General features: G+C 42.2%; 1 protein-coding gene across 14 annotated transcripts in view; it reads right to left on the reverse strand.

The window, feature by feature from the left end:
• Positions 1 to 1887: 1887 nt before the first annotated feature.
• Positions 1888 to 22592, reverse strand: part of DLGAP1 (DLG associated protein 1) — a 309572-nt gene continuing 288867 nt past the window's right edge. For 11 of the 14 annotated variants that reach the window (XM_063076525.1, XM_063076524.1, XM_063076537.1 and 8 more), the window contains 3 exons: positions 8695 to 8786; positions 4846 to 4998; positions 1888 to 2097 (listed from right to left, as the gene is read on the reverse strand). In XM_063076525.1, coding sequence (XP_062932595.1) covers positions 1888 to 2097; positions 4846 to 4998; positions 8695 to 8786 — 455 coding nt within the window. Of the gene's footprint in view, positions 2098 to 4779; positions 4999 to 8694; positions 8787 to 22592 lie in introns of those variants that run through there. The other 3 variants (XM_063076535.1, XM_063076538.1, XM_063076536.1) reach the window with 1 other exon arrangement.

Here is a 22592-nt window from a genome sequence, read left to right on the forward strand (position 1 = left end):
AAGGTGCTTGGTTCACCCTAGTTAAAAGTTGGTCGGTTGGTTTTTAAATAAGTTAGTAGCCCTTTTCTTGTAAACCACAGCAGTAAACATTTGTGCCCTGTTTATAAAGATAGCTCAAAGCATCAATGGCTCTGAGAGGTAGCAAATTCTCTAGTGGTTTTAGAATATGTCCGTGAAAATAGTTGTTGCCAGAACCCATCACCTCTCTTAATTTCATAAATAAAATTATATTAGCACCTGGCTATGAGAGTGTATTTTTTTTTTTTTTTTAAAAAGCTTCTCTGGTGCAAGCAGATTTGATGTATGTTTTTAAAAGTCATTTTTCAATGATAATTTCTAATGCTTTATGGTGTGAGCAGGACAGAAATATGCCAGAGATACTTTAAGATCGCCACATTCTAAAATGTTTAAACTGCAACGAGTAAGGGCATTTAAAGACAACTTCCGCTAGACACCGATGCATACTGCCCATCAATCATGACTAAAAATGTAAATCAACATTCTCTGCCAAAAGCCTGGATTTCGCTCAGTGTTCATGAATCATGACATCCCCCCTGCTCATGGTTGTTAGCCCCTGCAGGTTAGACTTCTTCTCTCACTACCTGGAACCTCAAGATGACAGTGGCAGCTCTTTGGAACGAGGCAGCCAATTTATTATTTAGAAAATTTATTTATTATTTCAAATTATTTTGAAAATTTATTTTCTCCATTTGACATAGCACAAAATCCTATGATGGGGTATGATGGGGCTCTGTGTAGTAGTGAGAGGAGACTAAAAGATAAAATACATCTGAAATATGAGCCACTGGATGAAAATGGACAGATGTGTGGCATTCAAAGGGATGACGGGGAAACCCAAGCTCTTCTCTGAAAACAGCCTTGCTGCCACTTACAGCACTTCCTAAACAGATGTGTCCTTGTGTGTGAATTAGGTAGGTCCCCTGGGATGGACGCTACAAATTAATAGAACCAACGCTTTCCCCTTGAAAAACCACCACCACCAACACAATATATTTATACACAGTACAATAAAAGTTGATAAAACATTTCAGATCTAAATTTTAGGACAAAAAATCCCTATGTAGTATCTTAAACCACCAGTGCTCCCTTTGCCTTGCCTTTCTTCATTTTATTGCCTTTCAGAATAGATTAATTTCCCTGAAAGATCGAATTTACAATCTTCTGCTGATTGAAACATTTGAAGCTGTGATTGATGAAGCAACAGTGAGGCAGTTTGTGCAGCTGTGAGTGGTGCAGGTGGCCCCGCACCTGCAGACTTTCCTTCTCCCTTCCCTGCTACACATCCAAGTCCCCCACCCCCAGGCCAGCTCGGTCCCCTCTCTGTCACTTATTGATTCCGGTGAGATGGTGTGATTTTTGAGGTTGGAAATAAAGTGCTCCATCTGCTTTTTAAAAGAATAACCACGAAGGGGGAAATAAAAGGAATCGGAGCCCTAGTTTCTTTCATGTGGAAGACGTAGGTCCCAAAGGATCCCCCTGTGATACTGGAGTTCTGAAATACCTATGGTTTGATATTGCTGAGCTCTAGGAACAGACTAGTTCGAGAGAATTGAGGATGGTGGGTGACCTAAAGGTGTCACTTCTACACAGGTGGGTTTGGCTTTGCCCAGAAAAGAAAGGGGTGGATGTCTGTGTGAGGCGGGGGGACGGCCTCGGTACAGGGGCGAGGCTCGGTGCAGAAGATGGGCAAACTGCTCCGGGCAGCGGGGGGCTACGGGGACGACTCCTGCGAGATGACAACTACGCCACGACAGTGGAAGTCACTGAGCTCAGAACGGACGGGCTCGGAGGGGCGAGGAGAGACGGCAGAGGGGGAGGGCGCGGGCGGGGGACAGCCCCGCGGCGGCGGCGGCGGCGGCGGCGCGCTCAGAGCCGGGTCTGCGCCTCGGGGATGTAGATCTCGATGCTCTCGGCGCTCTCGGTGGCCGAGTTCTGGCGGACGGACGCGGCGCGCTTGGCGGCCATCAGGCGCTTGCGGGCCTCCTGGCGCTGCGAGCTCTCCAGCGAGCGCTCCCGGATCAGCGGCGCGGGGCCCTTCGCCGGCTTCTTTGGCACTGGAGGAGGGGCCCTTCGCTCCTGATCAAAGCAGAAGGTGCAGGACATTACACAGCTTCTCAGGACAAGCTTGGGAAAAACTGGGATAGGTCAGGAGTTAGTACACACATTTTTTTTTTTTTTTACCTAAGGGTGGGTAGTTCTGCTCTGCACACTGTATATATATTTTTTTCTTCATTATTCTGGCTTGGGTATTCAAAAGATGAAGAAAAAACAAACAAAAAATCCCGGGAAGCTTAAGGCCAAGGGTAAGGCTGGATTGCAGAACTAGGTCTCTCCAAGGGAAGGATGTGGGTATTTAAAAGGCCCCCCTGCTGAAAGGCTGCGGCTCCCAGCACATTGAGTGAGGTTCTCTCTGGAGGCTCCACACTCTTCCTGGTGCCAGAGATGGGCAAGTAGAGCCGCAGCGACAGCGGCAGCAGCGGCTCAGAGCTCTGCGTCCCCTCTAAGGAGGCGCGTCAGCGGTGCGAGCTGGGTTCAGAGTCTAAAAACACCTCCGCCCCCCCCCCTGGGCCCACCCGGCCTCCCCTTCCCCCAACCTAAGTAACCAAATGAGAAAGAAGTGATTAGAAGACTGTGTTCTTTAGCTTTGTGGATGCCACAGTGAGTTATTCCCCCTTTGCACATCACGCACGAAACACACAAGCAATGTACTGTGCAGGGTCCCCGGACATGTCCTAGCTCGGGAGTGCAGTCAGTTCCAAGATGACTCTCACTAGGGGCCTCGGGATGACTGCGATGGCCCAGAAGGCAATTCCAATCACACGGACAGAAACCGTGCCATGAAAATTAACACAGGACTGAAAGAGGTCATCCCTCTTATCAACGGCAGACTGTAAAACAAATATTTTCAATGCCACTGCAAAAACAAAAGTCATTCATCCCTTTGGCAGAAAGAAAAAGTGCAGTGGGAAAGAAGGGACTCTAAACCACAAAGGGTTTTTGGAAATAGGATGTTGAACTTTCAGGCTGTGAAAAGGTCCACATAAATCTGATGTTTTCATTATAAATAAAATTCTCGCAATCCTCATAAAACGAAATGTGAACATTGCCTTGAAATGTGGATTCAATGATTCTCCAAAGGGTACTCTTTGTGTCTTAACACTTGTGCTCAGCACGTAGATAAATTTGCTGTGCTGAGCTGATCCACTCCGCTGGCTGCTTAAGGTGGAGTCTGTGTGACTTAAAGGAGAGAAAAGGAGAGCACGGAGTGCAAACAATTTCCCACCAACTCTGATCGTGTTTGTGCATTTTTTCCTCTCAGGTTCATGGGGTGATGAAAAACTCTGATCACAGACAAAGTGTATAAAAAACTTAAAAATCAAGCTAACTAATGATTTTCTGTGCAAATATCAATAGGTTACATATATCAATTCTTAGCATCACTGCTTTCGGACTTTTTAAATCTTCATTGTCGGGTAACTCAGTGGACATTTTTAAAAGTAGGAATATTGGAAACTTTTTAGCCATTTTCCTTTCCTTGTGCATTTATTTTTTAAGATTATTTTTAAAAAAATCAACGAATGAGAAATTAGATAGATCAGCTCTAGAAACTAAGTTACCAGCTTGTGTACATCTGTAGTGTTTTCTTAAAATAAGACTGATTTAAAAACGTGTCTAGCAGACAGTTTTAAACACAGATTAGAGAAAATTAGATTGGGTGCAAATGTTTGGCCTCCCAAGTGAGAGGCCACACGTACATCAATAGTACTCTCACGCTTAACAATAAAACCCACAGTTTGATGGTGACAGAATTGGAGACGGGGGACAGTAATGACAGTGTCACTCTCCTGTTACTTATGGACCGTCCCTTGGGACTGGATTTCTCCTGGAAGTCCAGTGACCCCAAGAACCCTGATATTACGATGGGCAGCAGCAGAATGGCTGGATTGCTGTTAGCTCTCTGATGGGTGAGGAACTTGAAAAGGGAAAAGCCACCGGTGCTTCCAGGGAACAGCCATCCCTGATCTTCAGAGGTTGAATATCTTGAGACTATCTGACCTCAGGTCATAGAAGAGCAAAGGGTTAATAAAAGTCATGCATGACAGGCCAGCCTGGGAGGTGGACTTGGATTCCTGTGTGAACCTGGTGGAACCACCATTATCAAATGTGAAAATTACAGTTTTTGAACTAAGTAAAAGAATTTAAGTCTTTATTTCTAAACGGTTGCGTGAGGAACCCAGTGAGCAATATTCCCCAAGGTAAATCAACCCAAAGTAAAACTCTTTTGGAAAAATAAAAAAATCCCAACATTTATGATTACTATGAAATTTACGGTATATATTTTAGATTTGAACAACAGTGATTTCTTTATTACTATATTTATGAAATAATTATCAAAGTCAGTTATTTTTCAGGGCTTCCTATTTTTCTCAGGAACACATCCTAGGTGTGTAAGGAAGTTGAACTCTTGCTCTATGGAATCATGCACTGAAGATGTCATTTATTTTAGTTTAAAAAGCAAAATGGAGGCAGCTCCTTCCAGTGACTAAAATAGTTTAACTTAAAGTTTAATTAACAAAAAAAAAAAAGCCACATTCCCATTTTCCAATTCACAAAGACAGGTTTTTCTTTAAAAATATGCCTGAAACATATTACAGATAATATCCCAAATGATTACTATGTAAACATTGTCATTACAATGAAATTAATATGATATCAGCTCCATTTCACATTGTAAACAGCAGGACTGAATGCAGAAGCCTATTTAGACTGTCCAGTGTTTGTGCAGGTTTTTAAATGAACCATACAAAATCTACATTGTTCTACCTTCTTGTCAAGAGGATCCATCTGTTTCCAATTATTGGCCTTTAACTGATGAAGTTCATCAAATTTCATACTAATATTTTCTATGGACAACTGCAGCATGTCCCAAAACCCCGCCAAATCCTGGGAAGTGGGCCTCGGATGAGCATTAGGATTCTGTACAAGAGAAAGAAAAACATTCCTGCTTTAGAGGCAATCCGTGACAACAAGCTCAGGGCCAAAGAGGCGTTTCACAATATTATGAATACCGTAAGGAGGATGAGTTCCTTTTGGTTTTCGGATAGGAGATAAAAGTGAGGCTGCAAATGGTAATTTTATACACTCATCCATTTGAGTCCGTGAGTCTCAAATGCCAAGGTTGTAAAACTCTTCTGTTGTGATACAACATCTATCAATATGGTCTAGGGGAAGCTCTAAACATTTGAAAAATCCCAGAATGTTTGATCTGCTACAGGAAACATTTTAAAACACTACATTTAAATGAAAATTTCATCTCTAAAACAAAATCCAGTATATTTTTAGAGTCGGTATTCGACTCCATGCTACAAAATTTCTTCATAAGACAGATAAAGAATCTAAAATAAGATTAGTTTTAATACTCATGTTGAGAGAAATACTAGGATAAAAAAATGAGTAGTAAAATAATCGGATTTTCAAAGTATTTTGTGTTTAATAATTAAGGTGTTAACTAATATAGGAAGTCATTTATCATATGACTGCTTTGACAAAATAATTTGAAATTAAATAGTTTTAAATTGACCATAACATAATATAGCAAATGTGATCTACACATATATATACATGTCTGTAATGATCCATTTGCAATAATAATACTAGTATAATAGTGAACATTCTTCAGTGTTTAAGGATCGGCTTGCTTTGTCCCCATCCATATATCCCTGACAAAAGAAAGTATGATTTTATAAATTAACGTTACGATCTAAGACAGAAAAAGCACAGCTAAGCGACTGGAGGTGTCATGCTCATTGTTAATCATTATCTGCAACAGCAGCTAAAGGCACTCATGGTTAAATGGGTAGGAGCCTGCATTTGTCAGGAGTTTCTAGCTGGTGTCAATTTGGTTACCTCTTGGTGTTCCAGGCAACTGGACAGACTGTGAAACCTCATGCCATATAATAACAGGAAGCCAGTATGTATTTTCAAAACTAACCCCTAGTAAAAAATGAAATCATCAGAATTTCAGAAAGTACGAGGTTGATGACTGTCAAAGTTAATAGGTTGGAAAGAACTTTGCAGTCCTTGGATGGACTAGTGTTATTGGTCTGGCTCAAAAATAGATACAAATAAAGATGTATTTATAAATTTATAGTTCTAAAACTCTCCAAAGTTCTGAAATTCATTGGAAGAAATAAATTCTAAAGTTTCTAAGTGCTTGGTTCAGTATTAAAATCTATTGTAATGACACCTGAATTAACAAAAGGTTTTTCTGTAGTATTTTGATTTAGTAAACTAAAAAAAAAAAAAAAGTTCCTCAATATCTAGATATTCAAAATAGACAGATAAGAGCTTTGACAAAGTGCATCTCTAATAGACTTTTATGATCTCACAATATATTTGGCCTTATTTTATTGGTAACTAAAAGCTAAACTTCATATTTTGGAGTTCAGTGAAGTCTTCTAGGTCACCAGCCTATTGGCTAAATTGTTTCAGTGTACCAATGTATGAAATGATAGTTCAACAGGCCCAAAGAGTCAATGCTGTACATCTATAGTGTTTTGTTTAATGTACTCAACTCTGTATCATGGCGATTTGTTCCCTCCTTGCATTGAATCTTTTTGCCCCCACATCATCAAGAAGATGGATGGGGAAACAGAGAAAGAGCTTAGGCTCTCAGCCAGTCTCCAAATCAGTGGTTCATGTGACATCCTGTGCATAAGAAGGAGTGGCAGCTCATTCCTTAATCTAAAGCAGGCTGTCTTGGAGGTCAGAGCTGAGAGAGGGAGTGGAAGGACCAGGAGGGCTGGGTTCCTTGTTTGGTTATGTAGGACACAGCCAATTTTCGTTCATTCATTCTAAACCTGAGAATCTAATCTGGGATAATGTGTGTCTTCAAAATAGAGAGCTATTATTTTTCTCCTTCTCAGTGTAGGAACTCAAGAAAGGAGGGCTGGATCTGGTTCTGACCAATCACAGTGCCACTTTAGGTAGCTGTAGACCTGAACAGTGCCACCACCAGGCCACTGTGCTTCGTGCTGCAAGGGGCGTGGAGCTGACTCCCCTCCATGACGGTGAGGAGTGAACTCAAATCCTGGATGAGACTGAAAGGCTTGAGGTCAAATAGACTGGGATCTGAATCTTGGTTATGCCTTTTACCATGGGGCTCTAGCCAAGTTTCTTAGCCTTTCCATGCCCATTTTCCTCATCTGCAAAACTACCATAGAAATAATGACACTATCAACTACATATGGTCGTTTTGAGGGTTTAGCCAGATCAGAGATCTGAAGGCTCTTAGAATGACGTCTGGCACATAGTAGGCACTTTACCTTCCCTGCAGGGCCTGGTTTGACCAGCATCAAGAGCCCTCCTCCCCCACTGTGGCTCTGCTCAGTTTCGCTCTAACAGTGCTTCTCATATTTTGCCCCCTAAGCTCCTCTAGTGGCCAAGAGATGTGAGCCCATCAAGAACTAGGAAACGTTAAAAGCTGGTTTTAACAAGGTTAACATCTCCTTAAAGTCTAGACATTTTTCAAAAAATTTTGTTGGCAATTTCATCTTTAAAATCTGCACAGTGTGTACATCATAATGCACTTCATAATGTACTTGCTCATCGTGTAATTCTTTTAACGAGGGGTACCGTGTTTCCCCTGTAGTGTGCCCACACTGACTTCTGCATGTGCCTATTGACCGGTTTGAGCAATGTGGCTTTCGATGAGCTTTCTTACATTTAAAGAACAAAGAATCGTGTTAATTAAGATCTGTGACACATTAGCTAGTTTGCATATTAGCAGGAATTCTCTACCTGGCACATATCTGAAGCTCAATAAAATATTTGTTGAATTGAATTCACTTACCAATATATTTACTAATACGCATTATCTCATCTAGGACAGATTTCTGAGAAGATGGAAAAAGGACCAGGTAATTTTAATAATAATGTTTTCACTTTCTACAAGATAAACATGTTGCTTTTCACTTTCTTTGCTATAGATCCAGCTTGACCAGCAATTGAGCAATAAAAGCTTTTCTCGTGGAATTAAACTTGTAGAGATAGTAACAATTTTTTAAAAAAAGATAAGCAAGCTCCTGCCCTTTGATTTTGTGTTCAATTTTTAAAATGCTGATGTTGGTAGTAGCACTTTTGTGTTTTTGTTTTGCTTTATTTTGTTTTTGTACATCCAAGAAGGATGCATTATTCATTTGTCTCAGGAAGATCAAATCTATACTTTGTGATGCCCCCAACCTCTGGCCATTGAATTAAAACAGAGAACTTTGGTTAGGAAATAGTTATTGACAGCTATTTTAGAAAGAAAATCACTATCCAAAATGATTTTTTTGTAATAATTATTGTTCATATTTTGGTAAGAATAATGAAATCACAGATGTCATGTGAAAGCCAGGAAAAGGAAACATTTTCAGTTCCAAAAAGCAGGAAATGGAATTTTAACTTGATTGGATTTTTTCTTCTAGGATGATTAAAGTGTAAAATCAATATTTTTAATTTTAAGAAAAGCAGGAAATGAGATAAATGAGAAAACGCTCTATTCCAGGCGAGAGACTCCAATGGGCCTCGACTTGGTACAAAACCCGTTTTACTTTAGCTGGGCCAGTCTTCAGGACACGTTCTTCTAATGGTACTAGCAGGGAAACCGTGGTGAGGGCGAATGTTACCTACCAGGTTTTCTTCACACAGTTCTCTGAACTGGTAGAATTTCTGGGCCATGAGAAGTTGGGCACTGCCCACTGCTGTTCGGATTTTCCCTAGAACTGAAAAGAGCAAACATACAAGAAGTTTACACGATGCTTATTGCTGAGATTTCGTCTGGTAAAGCAAAGAGGAAGTCACGCTGCGTTATCGGCAAAAGCGGCGCACACCCCGCGCACGCCCGGCCACCCGCACAGCGCGTCACCTACTGGTCTGCACGACACGGGCCCCTAGGCCGAGGTGTAAAACCAACGTGGAAAAACACATGCTTATCCTGCACACTCCTATTTCTTGGGAGTAATGGGAGTTTTCCATCACAGCCCTGGATGTTACCAAGAGAAGAGGCAAATAGTTGTTTTCGTTTTTGTTTTAGCTCTTTTACTGAAAGGATAGATTGCAAGGGTTTGTAAGTGTAGTTATGGATTTATGGAGTCAGCGAGCAGGGACGGCTGGCTTGTTTTTCCAATCTCAACCCAAACACGGGGAAAGCAGCCCTGCCTCGGAGGGGGAGCCTCTCAGCATCACCGTATCCCTCCACATCCTGCGTGGTTTCTCCCGGGCTCAGCCCCCCGGGACTGTGAGGACAGGCGTGGCCGGTTGAAGGATTTGCTACGCAGTGAGCGTGCTCAGCCTGCCGCCTGGGGACGCCAGCTTTTACACCCGGCAGCCCGACTTCTCACGACTGCAGTTTTCAGGCCCTATGCACTGCGCAGGAAAGCGTGCCCGCCGCCAGCCACCCCTCGTGTCCCGCACATCCAGGGCGAGCCCCCCTCCGCCGCGCGGAGCTGCTCTCACGGCGCCGTCCCCGGCGCCCTCGCTGCCGCCGGCGGGGTGGCGCGCACTGCCCCCTGCAGCCCCGCCACCGGGCGGTTCTCAGCGCACCACAGAGAAGGCCAGCCGGGGAGAGCTCCTCGGAAGGGCGCTTGCCCCTTTTGGAAATCTTCACGGGGGAAGAGCCCACAGGATTTAAGCAATCCTGTTCTGAATTTACAGAGAGTCGCAGTGGAATTAGGTCTCCCTTTCTCGACCTCATTCCCCACAAACTCTGAGGAGAAGAAAACAAAAGAAAAAGGTTCATTTTGGCCCAGGGTTTTCTGCAATTTGCTCCGTTTGTTTAAAACTGCCAGGCTAGATAATGGTTTATGATACACATTATACCTAGGCACGACTGAATATCTCAGCGCTCCCACACGTGGAACTCAAAGCACTTGTAAATCCTCTAATAACAGCTCATGGGTAGGTATTTACCACTCCGGTGATACTAAGGGGTCAGTCTCCCTTGGCAGCTGTCTGGCAGCAATTCCTTAGGCCTACTTTTCTATTGTTTTTCCAATCAGCTTTTAAAAGCTTTGGCGATGGTTATCTTTTTCCTCTTGAACTGATAAATCAGCTGTGTGAGGTCTCCTCTCTCTTTCTCAACATCCCTGAGCAGAAAGGACAGTATAAGGGTACTCCAAAATAGAATTGGGGAAAAACAGAATTGAAAGACAGTATGAATCTCTCTGTGAACTTTTTGAAGACCCCTCGTATGAGGAGACACGGGGCACCACAGTAGTGAGAAGTTCGGGCCCTGAGAGGGTCAGAGTCCAGCTCCAACACTTACCAGCCACCACCTTGGACAAGTCACCTCACCTGTTTTCTCATATGTAAAGTGGGGAGAAGAGGACCTACTGGTGGGGTTGTTGTGAAGGTTTATTGTTACTGTATGTGAATTGCTTAGTACGGTGTCTGATATACAGTAAGCACTTAATACATGTTGGTTATTATCTAGGATCAGAAGACTATACTTCCTCTCTGTGTGTGCCAGCTGTGACAGCCGCACTTGCCCTGGCCAGAAAAGAAGAAAAAAAAAAAAAAAAAAAAACCAATATCTGGATTATTTAAAGGTGACCGAACAAGCTGGTTGCCTGCAACAGTTATGTTTTCTGGATGAGCTGTCCCGAATCTGAGCAGGCACTTCCTAACTGAATATGTGGCTTTAGGCAGACTCTGAGGTTCATGGAAACCTCTCGGGATTATCTTGCTGAAGGGCAGGATTGTGACACCCTGGGAGCTTGGAACTGAGGGATCCAGGTCTCCTATTTGCTAGTTGGGATTCCACAGCTGCTGGAACTATCATAGAATCTCCATCTCCTTTGATATACCTAAAAACTTTGAGCTAATACTTCTCCATTCCATCTGAATACCTGAGCTATGTAACACCACCGTGATAAGAGTAGCTGAGTGAGATGGTGATTCTCAATGAGGAGAAAGCACTGCTCTTAACTATCATTCTGGCAACACCCAATCGTGTAGGTAGGGGCTAACTTGGATGTCTTCTTGAAAGTAAAACAAGGGACATCTTTCTTCATTCAGCACGGTCTGGCGAAAGCCTAGATTCGGAGCCCTTGCAAGCATCTGGCACAGAGCTGAAGCCCTTCAGTTTTCCAGGTTTTTGCCAGCCTGTTCCTTGGATGGAAATTCCCTACTGGTTTCAGGATACTTTGCATTTTCTATGTCCAGTTGATGATCTTTCCTAGACCGAGGGTGAGGGGCAGATGAGGACTTCGCCTAGAGTTAGACCATGAAAGCATTTGGGACAAGCAGAGGACAACTCATATTTCCTTTCTGTCCACACTTTCTTTTCCAGAGAACTACTCACTTTAATTTTAAGAAAGAAGTTCTAATGGACTTTTTTGGTTTTGTTTTGTTTTTTTCCATTAGCCACTCTCTTGATATGTGAGATAAATTCTTTTTTCCTGAAAGTAAATTTCATATTTGTTACAAACGCCTAGAGGAAGCAAGAAATTAACAAATAATAAATGATGAACACCGTGGAAGAGAAAACTAGAAAGAAAAAACTGAAAGTAAAGAAATGAGACAAAAAGGAAAGCAGCATCTTGATGTCCTTTTGAAACTACTCTAAAACGTTCAATACCAACCTGCAGCAGGGTGGAAGGAAAAATACTGCTCTCAAGGATGCCAGGTAAAGACGATAATATAGGAGAAACAGTAAATGAAAGACAGGCTGCAGTGTGGGCTATTCCCATGCATATAAAATAGCAACCTGCCCTGTACTGGCCAGTCGCCAAAACAACAACAACAACAACAAACCAAAAATCCAGAATCCCCAAAACAGCCCAACCTGATATTAGAAAGTGTTTGGGAGTGTTTTCAAATACCAGGTAGTAATTTAAGCAAGCACATTTTCACAAAGGCAAAACAGTGATGTCCTTCCAAAAGATCCTCTTGCCTTTATGTGGTGAACTAACCCAGGCCCGTCCTCTCTGTTATGATTCTCCTTAAACATCTATTGTGGAGTGAGGGGTTTTTAGAATCACGGTGGGGGAGTTCATCAAGAGGTGCCCACTTCTTAAATGGAAGGAATTCTGTTCAATCACAGACACTGCATTTCATCTGAGAAAATTTGGCCTTAAACTAGGAAGGGTCTTCCCCAGGGATCCCTGTATTCTGACTCCCAGCCCAGTTGTGCTCTTTTCTCTCAGCACTTACTGAAGACTGGGTCTGAATCTACTGAGGTGGAAGCCATCTGGTGTGATTTCTTTCTTTCTTTCTTTTTTTTTTTTTTTTCTCTTTTTTTTTTCCACTGTGGCAGGAACACTTAACCTGAAATCTGCCCTGTTAACAAATTTTTAAGTGCAGGACACAGTGTTGTTTACTATAGTCTCAAGGCTGTGCCCCAGATCTCTAGAACCTATTCATTTTGCATAAGCGAAATTTTATACTCTCTGCACAGCAACTCCCAATTTTCCTCTTCCCTGGCCCCTGGCACCCACCGTTTGACTCCACTTCTATGAGTTTGACTATTTTAGATACCTGATGTGGAATCATACAGTATTTGTCCTTCTGTGACTGCCTTATCTCACTTGGCATAATGTCTTCCAGGTTTGTTCATCCATGTTACAGTATATGACAGGATTTCCTTCTTTTTAAAGATCTAATAATATTCCATTGTATGTGTATACCACATTTTCTTTATCCACTGGGTGTGATTTCTTTCCTTTCGATTTTAGTGCCTCTCTGTATAATCTGGCATAGTTTCCCCATACTATCAGAGTCAGAACCAACTAGCTACTGGGTGACAAAGACACACAAGAGGAGATAGGACCTTAACCAGTGCTGGTCACTAGAGCACCCAAGCAGAGCCTTGCTTAGAAAATAGACTCACTGCAAAACAAAGAGCAAGAACCCTCCTCGGGAATGGCAGGTTCTACTGAAAAACGAGGTCTACCTTCAGGTACAAAGAGCATGCCAGATAAATCCTTTTAGCCTGTAGAGTTATATTCCCACCCTATTTTCCAAATAGTGCTTACCATGTGGTCTGATGGTTAAAAAAAAAGACCCACTATAAAGCCGGGGTCTCCAAACTTGGCTGATCTTGCACTGTTGCCCATTAGTCCTTGAGATGTTCTTGTCTCCTCCCTCTCTGACCCTCATTTCCTGACCCTTATTCACTCTCAACTCAACCCCTATTCCCTCCTCTTCAACAACAACCTTTCCTCCTGTAAGAGGAAGAAAACAGAGGGAATCAGGCATGAATACTGCTATAGTTTAAATGACGGTGTCCCCTCCAAAATTTATGTTGAGACTCAATCCCCAATGCAACAGTATTAAGAGGTGTGGCCTTTGGGAGGTGATGAAGTCATGAATGGGATCATCACCCTTATAAAAGGGCTTGAGGTTGGAGGGAGTGCTCTGCTGCCCTTCTGTCCCTTCTGCTGCGTGAGGACGCAGCGTTCTTCCCTCTGAAGGATGGAGCAACAAGGTGCCGTCTTGGAAGCAGAGAATAGCCCTTACCAGACACCAATCCCATCAGCACCTTGATCTTGGACTTCCCAGCCTTCAGAATCATGAGAAATAAATTCAATTGTTTATAAATTACTCAATGTGGTATTTTGTTGTAGCAGCACAAATAGACTAAGACAAATATTTCTGTCTCTCCTAATACTTGCCCCACACGCAGCCCCCTAAACCTTTCCAACTGCCTGCACCCTGACAACTCCTCCACATCCACTCTTCCCATTGACCTGTGTCCTTGTCCTGATTCCGTCCTGCTCAGAACTTGCCGTGTGAGCCAGTCCCTCTCTCTGAAATCCTTGCTCCTCTGCTAGATGCCTAGAAGCCTCCTCAAATCTCTGCCTTTCTAAGAGAGGAGAAATCTTCCTCAGCCTCATGCTCTTCTCCAGCTAACATAAAATTCCTCTTCTCTCCTGTTACTGGCTGAACTGTGTTCTCCCAAAATTTATACGTTGAAGTCCTACCTACCCCCAGTACTTCAGAATGTGACTCTGTTTGGGGATTGGGTTCTTAAAGAGGAAATTAAGTTAAAACGTGTTCAATAAGGAAGAGAGCCCAAATCCAATGACTGCTGTCCTTATAAGAAGAGGAAATTTGGATACAGGCATGCACAAAGGGAAAACCGTGTGACAACACAGAGAGAAGAAGACCATCTGCAAGCCGAACAGAGAGGCCTCAGAAGGAGCCAACACCTAGATCTTGGACTTTTGGTCTCCGAAACTGTAAGAAAATAAACATCTGTTGTTTAAGCTGCCCAGTCCGTGGTGCTTTGTTATGGCAGCTCTCGTAAACTCATACATTTGCTTTAAATCCCCAATTCTCTGGAGGGTAGAATGCCTTTGCTCTGTCATTTCTTCAGCTCCCATTTGTCTCCACTCCCTGAAGCCTCGTTCTCTCTCCAGCCTCCTTACCTGCCGGACTCTTGCATTTGGCACAAGGAAAACTCAGCTGCCTGGGCTCTCACAACACCACACTCTTTGGCTCACTTTGTACTTCCCTGATGCTGCCTTCTCTGTTCTTTATGGACTTTCTCTCACTCCACCTCGTAAATACTGAACATGAAATTCAATCCCAAGCCCACTTCCCTGCCTGCTTCCCTTATTTCCCTTCAGTGATCTCATCCATTCTCCTGGTTTCAACTATTTTTTAGATTATGTTTATGTTTCTCAAATCTGTAACTCCACTGTATACTGATCCCTTAAGCTTTAGAGGAGCATATCTAACCAGTAGCTTGACATCTCTTGTCTCCCCAAATCCATATTCCTGTTAGGATTCCCTAGTTGATTACAATTTGGCTACAAGGCTTCATCACCCTATCCACGGTACAAACAGACTCCTTCCCCTGACAATCTTGGACGTTTGGTTTTACTAAGGGAACTAGAGGGTTTTCTTATCCCGTGAAATTTCCATGCCTATAACTTTTCCTTGGTTTCCCACCACCCTTGAGCTAAGCTTCCATCAGTGGGGCCAAGCTGTCTGGTCTTCTCTCTGCTCACTCCCTCCCTCAGTGCTTCAGTCACCCACAGTTTCACAAGTCCCCAAGCCGTCTCCCTCCTCAGTGTCTTTGCTCATGCTAAACACTAAGCTGAGGATGCCTCCTCCCCGGCGTGCCCTACGTGAGCACCTCCCCTTTTGCTTACTGAAGCCCTCATCCTTCTGACTCAGCTCAGGTGTACCTCCTCAGAAGGCCTTATCTCCTTTAACCTCTCTCTCCTCATCGCTCCTCAAATCCCCGGGCATAGCTGTCTCTGCCCCTTCCTCATTCTTTCCAGCATGATCTATTTATATGTCTGATTTCCAACCAGCCCGTGAACTCTTCATTGGCATAGAGTGTGCCCATATAACTCCTGGTATCCTGTTGAAGGAATAAGTTTTGAAATGAACTTGAGTCACCTACAAACTCCATGTCAACCAGAAAAATAAATTGACTGCAGAATTCTAGGCCTTAAGCATTCTGATTCTTTAAGATTTGATTGTGTCCAGCTCCACTTTTCATGTTACAGTGATAACTGATTAGCTGGTATAGTCTTAGCTAGGCTATTGTTCCTCCCGGGTTGTCATTTATAGTGCCAGTTGTAGTGGCTGTAAGAGCCAAGCCATCTGGGATAAGTTGAACGTGTTTGTGGGTGAATTAAATGTCTTTACACTCAGGTTTTTTTAAAAAATAAGTAAATAGGTGTTCCATTTATTTTGGAAAACTATTGTCGGATTTTTGAAAACAGTTTTAATGAGGTCATTGACATACAACATAAACTGAAATGTTTAAAGTATACAATACCATAAGTTTTGACATGTACATACCTGTGAAATCACCTCCATGACCAAGTTAATGAACATATTCATCACCCCCAAAAGTTTTTTTTCTTTTTTTTTTTAAAGAAAATAATTTTATTAATATTATTTTTTACGTTCTAGGACGTTGTTGCAGAGCAGTTGGGAGGGAAGGGGAGAGGAGAAAGGGGAAGGAAATGGGATGGGGGGGGAGGAAGGAGAAGGCGATGCTCAGGTTTTGACCTCTTTTACTCACCTGTAGACTTTAAGGGTGAAGGAGGGAAAAGGAATTTTGAAAAGTGGGTCCATCCCCCTACTTTAAAGTCATGTGGGGCCAACTAACTGTCAACAAAGTTACCAAGAGAACATAACGGGAAAAGGATTGTCTCTTCAATAAATGCTAGAAAAACTGGATTTCCACATGCCAAAGAATAAAAGTGAACCCTTATCTTCCACCATACACAAAAATCAACTCAAAATGGATGAAAGACCTAAATGTAAGACCTGAAACCATAAAACTTCTAGAAGCAAACACAGGGGAAAAGTTCCTTGACATAGGCCTTGGCAATGATATTTTTGTATATCACACCAAAAGGTCTGGTTCCTAAGGCAAAAATAAATAAATGGGACTACAGCAAACTAAAAAGCTTCTGCACAGCGAAGAAAACAATTAACAAAATGAAAAGACAACCTACAAACTGGGAAGAAATATTTACAATCCACATATCTGATAAGGGGTTAATATCCAAAGAACTCTTACAACTCATTAGCAGAAAAACAAATAAGCCTATTAAAAAATGAGCAAAGGACCTGAACAGACATTTCTCCAAAGAGACATAAAAATGGACAACAGGTATACGAAAAGGTGCTCAACACTAATCATCAGGAAAATGCAAATTAAAACCATTATGAGATGTCACCTCACCTGTTAGGATGACTACTATCAAAAGGACAAGAAATAAATGTAGGCCAGGGTGTGGAGAAAAGGGAACCCTAGTGCACTGTGGGTGGGAATGTAGATTGGTGCAGCCACGATGGAAAACAGTATGGAGGTTCCTAAGGAAATTAAAAACAGAACTACCACATGACCTAGCAACTCCTCTTCTGGGTGTACACCCAGGCGAGATGAAATCACCACCTCCTAAAGATATCTGCACTGTCATGTTCATTGCAGCATTATTTACAGTAGCTAAGATATGAAAACAAAGGATAAAGAATATGTTGTGTATATATACACAATGGAATATTATTTACTTTAAAAAAGAAGGAGATCCTGCCATTTGCCACAACATAGATGGACCTGGAGGACATTATGCTAAGTGAAATAAGCCTAACACAGAAAGAAAACTATTGCATGATCTCACTTACATACAAAATCTTTTTTTTTTTTTTTTTTTTTTTTGAAAAAAGGTCAAATATACAAAGATAGAAAATAAAACAGTAGTTACTCGGGGGAGGGGATGGGGAACAGGGAGATGCAGGTCAAAGGATACAAAATAGCAGATGTATAGGATGAACTCTGTAGAGATCCAATGTACAACATGAGGACTAGAAGTAATAAAATTGTATTGTACTCGTATGAGGGATTTTTGTTCAGTGAGTAGATTTTAGCTGCTCTCGTCACAAAAAAAGTGACTATGTGAGATGAGAGATATGTTCACTATAGTAACCACTTTTCTATTTATATGTATCCCATAACATCACATGAACCTCAAATATACAAAAATTTTATTTTAAAAAAATAAGTCATGGATCTGTCAGTCTGAAACTGTGTGATTTCATCAAGTTGGGATTATCCATTTGGAGTCATTCTTATTTACAAGTGTGTCCTTGTGGCAAGGAATTTCTCCAGCCTACTGACCAGCAGCTGCTTCTTAAACACATTTGTGATCCAGAGCTCCTGTCAAAGAAACGTCTCTGCAGAAAACACAGATCTGTTTCACTCCTGACTCACAGTGGTTGCTCTGCCTTTAACAAGAGTGTGTTTTTTTTGTTTGTTTGCTTGTTTTTCAAGGAGCTGGAACATGGTGGCTATTGAATAAAGAATAGAATTCTCAAGTAGAACTATGTTCCCAAAGACTAAAACCAGGGCTTCTATGGGGTTCAGGGAAAAAAATATCGTTTTGTTTTTAAGGAGCAAGTTTTTAATTTTTCTAGCCCAGACGCCTCCAAGAGTCTTAACTCTTAAAGGATGGTGATGCTCTTGATCCACATCTAAACTTACACCAGCCATGAAACAGTAACATCATATACATCACGTAGATAAATAAAGACATTTTGAGCAAGTTGAATGAAATGGAATTAATCTATATTTCCCTCTGTAATGTAATAAAAAAGAACTGTATACTATGTTTGAAGTCCATTGTATTTACAGTCCACAGAAATAGGTACTGTTGGAGAAAACGATCAGAGATCTTGCTCCCTTCTCTGCAGTCTCTGGAATAATGAAAACACCACTGGCCCAGGAACAGACCTGTTTCGCGCTGGTTCTACCTTCAGTTTGCCACATCACCTCTCCATGCCCTGGTGCCCTCCTCACACTGGAGACGCCACCCCAACAAGCGCACCCACAGGACGATGCTCTCTCATGTCCTGGCAGCAGTGCGTGCAAAGCAAAATGAATGGAGCGTTCCAGATGGTTAAACATAAGGCACATCACACACGATTCCCTTTTCATTACCTCCACTTCCTCTGTGGTCGCTAATTTCAAGTTGGCCGGAGCTTATAAAAAGAGACTGTGCAATGTGTATGTGGGGCGGGGCGAGACCTTTTGAAGGGTCACTTCAAAAGTACGATGGGAGCTCCGAGGTGCCCACCGCCCCCTGCTCAGAAACACACACGGGCTGGAGGCAGAGGAGCTGCAGAGCTCCCGGGTGCGGCTTTGCCTGCCGGCCGCCGCCTCGCAGGCTGCAAACACCGCGCAGGCAGCCCCGGGCCGACGGAGCCTGCAGATTGCACAGATGCCCGGTCACAATGACGACCGTGCGCCGCTTCCGTAACCAAACCTGATACCAGGCAAACCCTATTTCAGGTTTCAGTCCCAGCCCCGCGTTCTCTGCCAAGGCTCACAAGCCTTGTGGGGGAACGAAAGCCAAGTTTCACTAACTGTATGCCATTACCAGGCAAGATTAAAGTGGAATTAATCTGCCTCCTGCACACGCTCTAGGTTTATCAGTTCATTTCAGATAAAGTCTGAAAATTCTACATATAAGTTGTGCACAATTCAGGAGGCAAAGATAGGTGTCGAAGTACAATCAACCAGTATTTCATCCTAGGGCCACTGAAACCCGAGCCTGTGTTTTTTCCCACAGCCATAGACTGCATTCCTGGTTGGAAGCATTCAGTTCCATCTGGTGTTTTCATACCCGGTTAGATAATACCAGACGTATCTATGTAACATACAAGCCACTGTCAAATAGCACTGAGCCATCTCCCTGAGACAGCTGTTTCACACAAGGGCTTCATTGTCTGAGAAAAGCTTGTATCATTTTACTTGGAGTGCCGAGGAAACAAGCATTCTGTCAGCTGCCACAGCCGGAGGAAACCTCACTCACTGCAGAGTTCCATTCTTTTGTTATCAAGCCCCAAACCTACTATCGACTGTTAGGGTGGAAGGTTTAAAACAAGAACTGAAGTTTTGCTCTGCTTTGCTTTTATCAGGGAAAATAATAGCTGGCACAACTCAAAGAATTTATAGTTATACTTTCCAAAAGATAGCTTGAGGCTGCCGACTCTAGGTGCTGGCTTGAAAGGTGTCTGTCCTTTCTGTGCACACTTACTCAGTCCCAGGTAAACTGTTTTCCATCCCTGGAATGCCAAAAACAATAGCCCTAGGCAGAGGTGGTCAGAATTAGGATAGTGATGTGATAAAATGATTGATAACTGAGTAGATACTTAAAGTTGGGTGGACTCTTTTTTCTTCAACTCTCTAATAGGGAAAGATGATTACAACTACCCCACGCCCCAAATCTGTACCTCCAGTTCTCATGAAATAAATAGGTTCATTTCCAAACTTGGTTTTTTGTTTTTTTGGAAAGACATTTAACAAAATATTTTACATTCTTATGAACATGATGAGAGTGTGGTTATTCTCCCACCTTCGCCGTCACTTTTGGGGGGAAGGTTTTTTTTTTTTTCACTATGGTAAAATACTCATATACATAAGATTTACCTTTTTAGCCAACTTTAAGTGTATAACCCAAAGGCATTATATACCTTAAACAAACATTTAAAAATATTTTAAAATTGGGATAATTCTGGTACCCCATAACATAAATTAAGTATGATTGGAATCTTCCTTTCTCTCACTCTATCCTATTTATCTTTCCATAATGACTTTGAAGACCAGATCTCCTGGGAGGATTTTGTTAAGGAGTCACCTTTGTCCTATACGAGGACCCAAAAAACACCTCAAGTGGGTTGGCCAAGAGATAGATGTATCTGTGCCTGACCCATTTACCAAAGCTATTTTTTTTTTTTTTTTCTGGTATACACAGACTTAAAAACAAATAAACAAAAGCTGGTTATTCAGAACTTGGCTGTGCTCTCCAAATGGGATTGGCCTCTCTTCCTTACCACCCCTCTTAGAAAAAAAAGAAAAGGTTGAATCTGAAAATTAGTAAAACAAAGGCCCTCTGCAACTCCAGACCCACTTATCAGAACAGAATTGTGGTTGCCAAGGAACCAGGGACAGATATGTATGGAGAGCTTCAGGGAGAAGACTGCCAAGCAACACGAAGTATCATTATCTTGTCAAATGTTATTCATGGTGTATCTGTTCTATCAGACACTTCTGCGTTCTGTGACCTTGGACAAGATACTGCCAGAGCGCTGTTCTGAGGGCAAATAACACAGCACCTGTCAAAGTCTTTTTAGCCCACAGTCAAGGGTATTGTGTGGACAAGATAAATACTCTTCCATGTGCTCACACTCTCCTTTCTTACTGTGGAGGTTGCTTTATGGTCAGATTCTCACTGATTCGGACTTGTCTCATTTGAAATTGGTGACTCTGCCCTGGGCATAGAGTTTGCCACTGCACTGCTTACAATTTTGGAATCCTTACAGTTTGAAGCTCCTGTTTTGTGTCTCTCAGAGCATGAAAAAATAGAGAATGCCTTCAAGTGTTTGTGGAATGGAATTGTGTTTTGAAAGCTGGAAGGGACACACGGGGTTCATCCAGACTATTCACCTGACCCACACAGAAGTTCCTTTCATCACTTCTGTGGCAGGTGCCCATCTCTTTCTGCCAAACCCTTTCCCTGATCAGAAGAGTTCATCATCTCACGAGGGAATACTCGTTCCAGCTTTTGGCAATAATAACTGTTAGTTACTTGCTATGGTCTAAATGTTTGCAGCTATCCAATATTCATGAGTTGAAACCTAATCACCAATGTGATAGGATCAAGAGGTGGGGCCTACAAGTAGGTGATTAGGTCATGAGGGAAGAGCCCTCATGAATAGGATTAGTGCCCTGATAAAAGAGGCCTGGGGGGACATTATTTGCCCCTTCTACCATGGGCGGATGCAGCAAGAAGGCACCATTTTTGAAGCAGAGAGTGAGCCCTTGCCAGTCATGGAATCTGGCATCTTGATTTTGGACTTCCCAGCCTCCAGAACTGTGAGCAATACATTTCTGTTATTTATAAATTACCTAGTCCTTAGTTTTTAAGTGACCTTAGTATTTTGTTATAGCAGCCCAAATAAACTAAAATGTTACTTATTGAATATTTTTTTTAGCTAATTAGGAAGAAAGATTTTGCTAAGTAAAATGCTTTTGTAAAATAGAATTTTCAAAATAGTTCAAGCACTCAAATACATATTCACTGGTCCCCTACCGTGTGTCATAGAAGCTGGGGATATAAAGATGAATAATTTCTGCCTTCAGAAAGCTTACTTTTTAGTGGAGGAGAGAGCTACATAGACTATTATTATTAATAATATCATTATAAAATAATGTTGGAAGAACCCTATAGACAAAAGCGCAGGGTATCACAGAAGCACCAGAGAGACACTCAATCCAGGCCAGGACAACAAATGGTTGAGCACCACCTTAATGCACATTATTTTGGGATTTTACCTATAGTGTACATTTCAAAATATAAATGTCCTTTTCTTTCATCACAAACACAGGAGAACCTGGTTTTCTACACTATTCTCACCTTTCATATATATGTCATTGTATTAAGATACATTGACTTGTTTTCATAGCTCCTTTTGTCTCAAGAAAGATTTTCCTAAATCTTCATACAAGGACTATCCTCACATGTTGTTATAAAGTCGGGTTGAGAGAAATAGGTCTAGTTTCAGAATATAAATCTAATTAAAAGAAAACATCAGATGAGCAGCCTCTCTGGGTCCGACTGTTGCAAGCCAGTCTGGGAACTAGAAGGAGTCCCGAATTAATGAACTGAGAGAACTGCAAACTGAAAGAGAGCTTGACCTGTTGAGCAGGGGCACCAGACGCCATTGTTCCTCAGACATGGGCATTTTTCCCAGGAAAATGCAATACATGGTGGGTATGACCACAGGGCAACAGAGAGTGAGATGACGCAACTACGAGACTTTCCTGCTAAACCCTCCCCCGTGCACCTCTGCGGCGTGGTGCCGCATCCACCTGCCACTGGGGAAAAGGCTGTTTCTGCTGCGGGTCAGCACTCAGGTGAGTCTGCAGTGGTATTAAAAGTTAGGGACAAATGTCAAGGAGATTTACTTTTCTGTCCAACTTGTGTGCACTCATAATAAAAAAGAGCAAAAGAAACTTTACAGAAACCCATTTATGAATTTCCTAACTTGCTCATAAA

The sequence above is a fragment of the Cynocephalus volans genome, chromosome 13, assembly GCF_027409185.1.
Source record: "Cynocephalus volans isolate mCynVol1 chromosome 13, mCynVol1.pri, whole genome shotgun sequence".
Classification (NCBI taxonomy): Eukaryota; Metazoa; Chordata; class Mammalia; order Dermoptera; family Cynocephalidae; genus Cynocephalus; species Cynocephalus volans.